At 44.8% G+C, this 9,415-nt stretch overlaps 1 protein-coding gene across 1 annotated transcript in view; it reads right to left on the bottom strand.

The window, feature by feature from the left end:
* Positions 1-9,415, bottom strand: part of adamts9 (ADAM metallopeptidase with thrombospondin type 1 motif, 9) — a 47,445-nt gene that overhangs the window by 30,405 nt on the left and 7,625 nt on the right. Inside the window, exons 5-18 of the mRNA XM_008409541.2 lie at positions 8,479-8,562; positions 8,262-8,386; positions 8,034-8,074; positions 7,847-7,952; positions 6,056-6,202; positions 5,272-5,413; positions 4,949-5,053; positions 4,078-4,223; positions 3,610-3,791; positions 3,362-3,498; positions 2,525-2,642; positions 2,245-2,340; positions 837-1,003; positions 17-146 (exon numbers count right to left, since the gene is read on the bottom strand). Coding sequence (XP_008407763.1) covers positions 17-146; positions 837-1,003; positions 2,245-2,340; positions 2,525-2,642; positions 3,362-3,498; positions 3,610-3,791; positions 4,078-4,223; positions 4,949-5,053; positions 5,272-5,413; positions 6,056-6,202; positions 7,847-7,952; positions 8,034-8,074; positions 8,262-8,386; positions 8,479-8,562 — 1,726 coding nt within the window. The remainder of the gene's footprint in view (positions 1-16; positions 147-836; positions 1,004-2,244; positions 2,341-2,524; positions 2,643-3,361; positions 3,499-3,609; positions 3,792-4,077; positions 4,224-4,948; positions 5,054-5,271; positions 5,414-6,055; positions 6,203-7,846; positions 7,953-8,033; positions 8,075-8,261; positions 8,387-8,478; positions 8,563-9,415) is intronic.

Raw genomic sequence — 9,415 nt, 5'->3', positions numbered from 1 at the left:
TCAACCCCCGCCTCACCTTGGCACAGGCGGCTGCACTCCTGCCAGGGCCCGTAAGCGTCCCAGAAGAACTGCTGAGGCTTATCCTCTATGGGGATATTAAAGGAGTAACTGACATCTGGGTTGTAAAGGTTTCCAACAGAGAGAACCTGGAGGGAGCACAGAGAAGTACAGTTCAACACGGTGAGAAGAGAAAATGAAGCGACGAATTGTTCACTCGTTTAACGCGTTAATGCTGCACTAGAACTTTTTTTTTTTCTTCCACATTCTGTCATGTTGTAGCCACAAACGTAGGGATGAGCATTTATCATATCGTTTACCATTTGTCGTCGTCACGTTGTTTAAAAAGAAAGAAAAAACAAAAACTCACACCATGATGCCGCCAACTCTGTGTTTCACCAGGACGGCGCGCTCAGCTATTCTCCCTACAGAATGCGTCACATTTTGCGTAGAGGCCCGTAAAGATTCGTTTGGATTTCAACAAAACCGAAGCACCTGCTTCCATGTCAGCTTTCTTCCGTAAAGAGTTGATTTAGTGCATGACTAAGATTTGCCTTCTGGACTGGATTTTTGTTAAGATTGCATTTTTGGGCACCAAAGCGGAGAGAGGTGAATACAAATGAGAGCCATTCTTTCCAGATTGCTATTCTCTGACCAAATTAAATCCTGGATTAATTACACTCAACTCTGAAGCTGCTCTGTGTTGGTCTGATGCACAAAATCCCAATAAAACACTTTACAACGTGCTAAAATGTGGAAGGAATAAAAGGTTTAAGGGGAAAACCATTAGTATGAGGAGATTTTGTCCAAAGTTTTTTTTTTTTTTTTTTTTTGTTTACCTGAACAATGATCTCCTCTTCGATGCGGTCGGTGCAGTTGATCCTCTCGATGACGTGGTCGGAGCCACTGTACTCGATGACGGCATCTCCCACTTTGATTTCCCTTTTGAACATGCTCACCACAAAGTCTCCGTTGAGCAGGAACTCTCCGCGGCTGTTTGATATCGCTGCAGGGAGACAACGAACCGTTTTTGACTCTCGTAATTGCATTTCGGATCAAGCCGCGTCCGCTCAACTCGAGTGGAATCATCTCCAGAGCGGCGTGGGTTTAAAAGCTGTGTTTGGGCAGCACCACTTACTTTAAGCGATCACATGGTCCTCGCATGCAAGGGGATGCATTAGAAACACAAAGGTTTATGTTAGCACTTAAAGGTAGACTGAGGCACGAGGCAGAAGTAAAAAATAATCCTCTTTTCCAGGAGAAGTCCCATTCGGGGTCGTCTGCACTCATTCGCTCTAATGCGATTATGGAGCTAATTTCCTGCCTTTTCTTTCCTCACCATTTCACACGTTACATTATTATGACTGTCGAAAGTGCAAATCCTTCTAAGAAATCTACGGCCTGTTCTTACACATAAAAAAAAAAGACTTTACAAGCCCTTTGTGTAGAAAAGGGCGATTAATGTTAAACTACATTCTGAGGTTGACATTGTGAAATACACACAGCTGTGGAGTTAAAACACATTTATTGATGGGGATGTGTAGAAAACCTAAAAATAAATTTGGCTTTTGTTTCACTGCAGCAGCAGCATAATCCAGCGATAAAACAGCCGTCTCTTCTGCAAGCTTCTCTTCATCTCACCCCACATGTTCAACTCTGGGCACAGACTGAAACGACCAAAGGAAAGAGGGTTCGTTTTCATCCCTGAACCATTTCTCTTCTGATTTGATTTTCAGTTTAGCTTTTAGGCGGTACCGGATATTTATTTTTAAATTTCTCACAGTATCAAAAATCCTCCACTAAAATTAACAGTGTGCATCAGGTGCTTTTACACCAAATGTGCTTTGAGCGTTTGGTTTACACGTGGAGGCGCGTCGAGGGTCGTCGCGGCGAGTTGCCAGAGTCTAGCGCGGCGCGATTTGAACCATTTGACGCGTCGAGCGCATCCAACATGTCCCAAGTTTTTGATTGGATCTAAACCAAAAACTCAAATCTTAGCATCAAGGTAACCAAGCGTCTAACCTGTCTGACCACGCCTGATTGGCACCAACAGGCCTAATTCTGACTCATTAAAAGGAGGAGTACACATACAGTGCTTGAGTTTACAGTACACGACTTCACAATAAAACTAAAGAAAGCGTTATATGCTAACAGGCGGGCAGATATTTAAGAAAAGATAGAATATCTGATCGACTACAACTCCCAGACACGAAGCACAATACGGATGAAACAGCGGAATATTCTCACCGAGGTAGTTGTCGTCCTCCGGCTTCCCTGAGTAGCTGTGTTGTCGCACATCTATGTTTGTAGCACCACTGGGTATTCGCACCACTTCGTTATAGCCTGTAAATGTGATTAGATTGTTACAGTACCTGCTTTGGATCTCAAATACTGTATAAACAATTTTAAACAAATTACGTCTGGGGTTTTTTCTAAAGGACGGACACATTTAATGGTAGCTGAAACACAGAACAAGAGCGGCAAGATCCAGAAAGGAGAGCGATGGGTCAAGAAGGTCGTAGCTCACCGTAGCGTACAGTGTTGAACGGTCCTGCTACAGTTTTGCAGGAGGAGTTGTCACCTCCGCAGACGCCACACTTGTCTCTCCTGGCTTTAGAGTTCAGGACGTGATCACAACCCGCTTGCTGCTCCGTCAGGGAAGAGGCGAGACAAGTGTTTTGTTAATGTGAATGACGCAGCACAACTTTGGCGTCATCGTGCAAAGCATCTGGCTATTTTTAAGTAAAAATGTACAGATCGTGAAAGAACAAATGTAATGTGGCGACTCTTAAAGACGCTGCTTATGAAAGACTCAATATGGCAGGGCAACGCAAAGTACTGCATATTCGTGGATTGATTGGAAAGCGTCTGTGAGATGAATAAGATTCAGTTTTGAACTTTGACTCTGTTACGTTGAAAGTCGCCAAAGGGCGTGATTTCTTTTGCGGCGTTCTGTGTGTAGCACTCAGACGAAACATTGCAAATGTTTCTTCGAACAGCGGCACAGAACAAAGCGCGCCGCCTTAAGCTAAACAGATTTTTGATGTCGCGACAATCTCTGGATGTGAAATGCACTTGTCCGGGACAGAGGGACTTCCTGAGCCACAGTCAAACCCAAAACTCTGTGTGTGGTTCCGAATGTACACAGGGAAACCCACTGGCTCGTTTGATGTGCAGGGCATGTTTGCAATCAAGCTTTCAAACTGAAAATCTAGACGTCAGATTTGAGGAAACGGTCTGGTTAAGGCGAAGGATTCGAGATGTTGGAGGGATGTGGAAGTCATTAACGGCTGCTCCGCACGAATGGACCCCGCCAGGGGATGCAGCAGGGATGTCTTTAAGTGCTCAGTACAAACAGGCTCACCCTGCACAGGCCCTGGACGCAGATGTCATTGGTATCGGGTCCGCATGGCGTGCCATCGATGACCCTGTCCCTGAGCTGATAGTAGGCAGTGCTGCCCGCCACCCTGCAGAACAGTTTACATCTGTCCTTCATCAGAACTGACAGAGGAGACAAAACAAAGACTGGTCGGTGCAAGGCTTACGCTGATTAATGCTTTTCACTAGCAAAAATCGTGCAGCAAGCAGCAGAAAATGAAAACAAGGACTCACTTCCGCTGTATTTGGGAACCCAGCGGACGTTAGGAGGTAGACCGTTGATGTTGAAGTGCTTTCCATCGAAGACGGCACACTGTTCCTCCCTGAAGTCCTTCTTCTGCTTGGAGCAGGGCTCAGAGTTGCAAGAACGAAACTTCATCCGCCGGCCAACGCAGTACATTCCTCCGCTCTGGGGCCTGAGAGCGCAAGAAAGTATGGCAACTTAAAGTATGTCAGTTCTTCTCTTCAGCTCATTCTCATTCGTTTCTGTTCGTTTCTTGTACTCCATTAATCCGGGATGAAAGGCTACACTCGCCGAGATGTGTGTGCATTTAGCAGAAAAAAACATCCCTGTAAGGTCTGCAATCAATGATTCACTGAACTCTTGCTATGGAAAGAATCCCCTTAAGGAGGTTTGATCTATGGAACACTGACTTCGGCAGATGAAAACATGCACGACTACAAAGACACGCGGCTACTCACACTGGTCGGTTGCATTCGCGCATTGCGATCTTTATGCCGCCGCCGCATGTCCGGGAGCATGTACCAAACGGACTCCAAACCCCCCACGCTCCGTCCACAGGCGAGGCGTCGTGCTCGTTTTGAATGCACTGGCCGTGTTTGCAGTGCTGCAAGATAAACGGGAGGAAGGACGGAAACAGATTCAATGACAGGAGCGTACGTAGATGGAACCAACAAAAGAATGAAGGAAGGTTAAGTTTCATCGAAAATATTGAATGCAGTTATTAAGTGTATCTGAAAACAAACAGACAATCTTACACAAAGGTTTAGTTTGTGCAGTTTGTCATGACATGTCTTTTTTTTTTTTTTTAATGGCTAAAAGGCTGAGATAATCCAGCTGGTGAGTGGAATCACCAGCCAAGTCTACAAGTCTAGAAAGACGTTCACTATCAGAAGCTGTGCTTTATACGTTGGCAGCCATTTTGGATTTTGAGCTGCAGTTGGTGAGAAAGCTCCGCCTTCAAAGCCAGAGATGCTACAATAAATGATGTAGCTCAATGCATCAGTCTCAAAGACAACATCGTTTCCCTCTGTGAGTGGACGTGTTGCTATAGCACTTAAATACACAGAAATGCAGAGATATCAAATTCCACCGGCTTGACATGCTAACCTGTCTGTCAGCACAGACTGTGTTCCAGTTTCAAAAAAGAATCCCGGTGGGATTTACGGTCAAGCTGTGGTCCTTCTCAGTTTTTAAGCTGGCTGGAATTTAGCTTTAACCCACTCCCATTAGTTTTCCAAGAACTGTCTCCTACTGGAACATTTGCATGCACATTTCTCATTTGCACATTGCATGCACATTTCTCATTTGCAGATTCTTCGCGACGCTTACCCTCCCGGGTGCGCAGTCGGTGCCGTCGGCCCAGGGCATGTGCTGTGTCCTGCAGCCCCGCTGGGCGCCCTCTGGACTCGTGCACCACAGCCTCCGACACTGAGTCTGTCAATTACACACAGGCATGTGAGCTACATGTTAATGCTGACATTTCAAAGGTCAACAATTAATGCACAGCACCTTAAAAAAAAAAAAGAAGCATGCATTTTAACAAAATGTTTATTTTTTCAATTTGCTTTCCTTCGTATTTTAGAGGGAACCACTGACAGGTTTTCATGTTATACGTGTGACTTTAAAGAAGCCGACAGCCCGACTCCACTCACCATGTAAGGGCACACCTGCGTTCCCGCCCCGAATATCAATTCGCACTGTCTATTGACACTGTATATCCGCCCGGGCAGCTGCTGCGACAGACTGTACGGCCTAGAAACGGGCTCGTCGAGCAAGCACTCACCATATCCCGTGCTATTAGGAAATAAAAATAAAATGACTTCAAGAAAAAAAAAGAGGAAGAAAAAGAAAAAAAACAAGAGACACAAACAGACAGAAAACACACTCAGTACAGGAGGAGTGGTCAGTTATCTGCACACATACATCCACAAAGACGTCTGCTTATGCTCAACCGTGCATAATATCATCCCATTTACTATTTCCTACCGTTGGAGTAGTTGTTTTTTTATTTTTTCTCAGGAGTTCGATGAGTTTATTGGGAAAAAGGGAGACTATAAGGCTGAAGGAGTTATAAAAGCAAATCTTCCTTATATTACTTCTGAATTTAGCAGTTTCAGTTTTAAGAAGCAAGCCAACAAACAGTGCAGTTATAGTACCGCAATTTTATCACATTTTGCCACAAAAACTTTCATGTATTTTGTTTTTTCCAAGTAGGCTGTAAAAGCTGTAAAAGCTTAGTTTTCCTCTCATTTGACCTTATTGCTTTGCTGTGGCAAACAATAAGAAACATCTTTGTTCATGTTTCTGGATGCACATGAATGAAAACTTCCACTAGGTCTGCGCCGTCCATGTCTGAACAAGCGATTTTTACTCTATCTGGCTACGTCCTAACAGACGGACACGCGTTATCGTGATGATAAAAACGGCACGACATACTCGAGGAACTCTGTGATGTACTTCCTGCTACACTTGGACCACATCCAAGGGTTTGTGTTGTAGTTGAGCGTGGGAGCCATGACATGCTGCTGTGACTTCACTCCATCCTCCTTGCACTTGTTGCTGTCATCGTGAGGCATGTTAAACCTAGAGAGGAGAGAAAAGTGAACTAACTAAAAACACGCAGACAAAATAGTGCCAAAAAAAAAATAAATAAATAAAATCTAAGTGAGGAGGGTTAAAGTAATTTTGAACGTTTCGCGGACAAAGCAAAAGCATTCTGAATGACGGACATGCAGTGAATGATGACTTCACAGAACTGCAGACTATTAATATCTCTCCATGTTTTACATCTGCAGCTACGTTCCCACTATCACTGGGGTGATGGTTTTGGGGAGCTAATTTGTGGCTGCCACTGAAAATAACAGAACGTTTGTATTCTCTGCCTGTGGGGACTTTGGGGAGAAACCAGTCTGATATTAAATTATGTTAAAAACCAGGGAAACATTTCTGATGAGAAAATCTGAGGCCCCACATTCGGACTGCAGCAGGGTATAGAAATGTGATTGGTGTAAACCGGTACGACATCGCACCGCTCGCCGCTAAGCTGCCCACCTTATACAGGGCAAAATCACAACTGAGCTTTGCCACCAAGCAGCTGTCGGCCATGTTTGCACTGGTTGGTGTGGATAAAGATGGAATTCAATAATCCAGCTCTTTGTTTAGTGGCAAGAATGAGCATTTTGTTAGAGGTGTTGGATGAAGTCTTAACTGCAGAAGGCTTAAAGGGGCGGTCTTATGTAAAATCGACTTTTTTGAGCTTCATGTCATGTTACGTTTTTCCCCTCATTCTTGGAGTGCTCCCTCGATTCTTTCGGAAATGTTTGAGAAATCCTTTAATCTCCTTTCAGAGGTTCCTGAATGCTCGCTCTCACAAAGCGCCACCTACGTTCGAGCTTCCCCTCACCCCCGCGTGATCCCCACTCAGCCCCCCCCAGACTAGTGGCAGCAGTAATTAGCACACACTTGAGTGTACTTTTAAATAATTCTTTTTGTGTGTGTGTAGTTTCGGGAACTGACGGTCTGATGGGAACACCCAGTATTGTATTTCTGGTCACAAGTATATATTTTTTTCCCTTTTCTTCATTAATTATTATTATTATTATTATTATTATTATTATTATTATTATTATTATTATTATTATTATTATTATTATTATGTATACTCTAATAAGAGTTTGAGATAGAAGTAATTGTTTATAGTTGTTTTGTTTTTTTTGCTTGTTTGGTATTCCTGTGGGCGGAGCCTGTGGCTTTAAAACACGGCTCTGCACCAAAGGGAGTTAGTCTGAGTTTAGGCTCCAACCAAGTCACACTCAGTGGCGCAAAAAGTGGGTATGCAGCGCATGCAACGCATAGGGGCGCAGCACCAGAGGGGGCATCCAAACCCCATCTGGAGGGGGCGGCGCGCCGATGATGTTCTCCCAAACACTTAAGCGCGCCTTACGCTCCTTCACCTCGCACATAACGAGGTAAATGTAGCAAGTTTTACCCTTCACGTATTGTCGTCTCGAGGTGGGGTGGGGGGGGGGGGTAGAGCGAGTGTATGTTTCCACCCTAACCCTGCTTCCAAACAGCAAAAATACGGAAAAGCTCAAGAGGTCTGAATACTTTAGCAGAACAAAGTAAAACTTTTGAAGCTCTAATATTGCCTAACTTTAACCAAATCCATCTCTCGTTTAGAAAAACAATCAAAAAAAACCCACATCCCTAAAGGTCTGCTCTGCTTACACGTGGCCCAGTTCGTGGGCGATGGTGAAGGCAGTGCTGAGTCCATTGTCCTCACTGATGCTGCAGCTCCGGTACGGATCACACACCGTCCCCAGCTCGGCGAGCCCTGCGTAGCACGAGAACAGCGTCAGTTTTCCCACACGATGCCATTCGCTACGCAGCCTGCTGGTGGAAACGCTCCGCTTACCTAATGTGTCACACTTATCCCTCGCTCTACAGATGTCTTGCCTGTGGTGAAAGATGAAGATAACAGGTCATGGTCAGCGGCGCCGCACTAAAACGAAGAACACTTCACCCGCTCTTTGATCAGGCCCCTCTTTTCACATACTCAACCCCGAGTTCACTGGGTATTTGCATATTTCAGAGACTTAAAAGCGTGCCTAGGCCAGCGAGAAGGCAAATAATTTCCCTGCACCTGGTGATAAGGATGGCGGTGTCGTGATGGGAGGGGTGGTTATCATCCAGGACGTTCTGGTTCTGCTGCCAGATGCAGAAGTTCTTTAAAGTGGTCTGTGCGTTAAACGAAATAGCTGGGCCATCCTGATAAACATGCAAGGGAGAGAAAGAGACGGGGAGATGGTCGTGGTTTCAGGAAGACACAAGGAAATGTCGAGAACGGAGCACAGACTCACCAACTCGTTGTTGATTATCACTAACTTGACGATCACGATGTTGATCAGGTTGCCGATGCTTGGGTCCTTATAGATGGAGGAGACCTGAAGGAGGACAAATCTGGATTAGAAGCACATATACTGGTAACTCCAGTTCTCAGCTCTCTGGTCCTGAGAATAAACAAGCCTTTTCTTCAAAATATAGGTCACCTCAGCCTCCCCCTTGAAGACCACTGGCCCCTTCTGTTGTTTGAAGTGGACCGAAAGTAAACACTCTTTGTGACATACCTGAGATTATTTTGTAACCTTCATCAAAGCTGGGAGACAGAGTCTAAACTCCTTATGTCCTCTTTGAAAAGTTGTTTGCTCCTGCCCTCGGCTGTCCTTTTCCCAACCACAACCCTTTCCCCAAAAGACTGCAGACCGAGATGCTGCACTGACAACAACATCGGAACACTAACGTGTGTGTGTACCATCTCACAACACATCCATGCACAGCGCCTCTGCGAAAGTATGCAAAGACCTTGAACATTTCCATGCATTGTCACATTGCAACCCCAGACTTCCTAAGATTGGGGGTGGCTGTTGCATCAATCTAACTAACAGTGCCAAACTCACAAGATTAAGGAAAATAATACATAGTTCTCTATTAATTTACAAATGTAAATCTAAAAAGTGTTGTTTGCATTTGTATTCAGCCACTTATAGAGTCGAATACCTCAAAAGGAAATCAGGAGCAAACAACCGCAGTTGTGCCACAGTTAACTGCAAAGCGAAGAAGTAATGGGAGTTCGCTTAAACCGATGGATTAAGGAGAGTTTTTACCAGAGAGCCAGAGGGGTCAGTGCTTTTGGAGACACGGCAAACAGGTGGGAGGAGGTGGAATACATGCAAAGGTCCAGATTTAACAAACTAACTCAAAACTAAAATCCTGATGAATCGCATTGAAGTTTGTGGC

The sequence above is a fragment of the Poecilia reticulata genome, linkage group LG5 (genome assembly GCF_000633615.1).
Source record: "Poecilia reticulata strain Guanapo linkage group LG5, Guppy_female_1.0+MT, whole genome shotgun sequence".
Classification (NCBI taxonomy): Eukaryota; Metazoa; Chordata; class Actinopteri; order Cyprinodontiformes; family Poeciliidae; genus Poecilia; species Poecilia reticulata.
The sequence above is the reverse complement of the archived record's forward strand: the minus strand, read 5'-3'. Positions and strand labels throughout refer to the sequence as shown.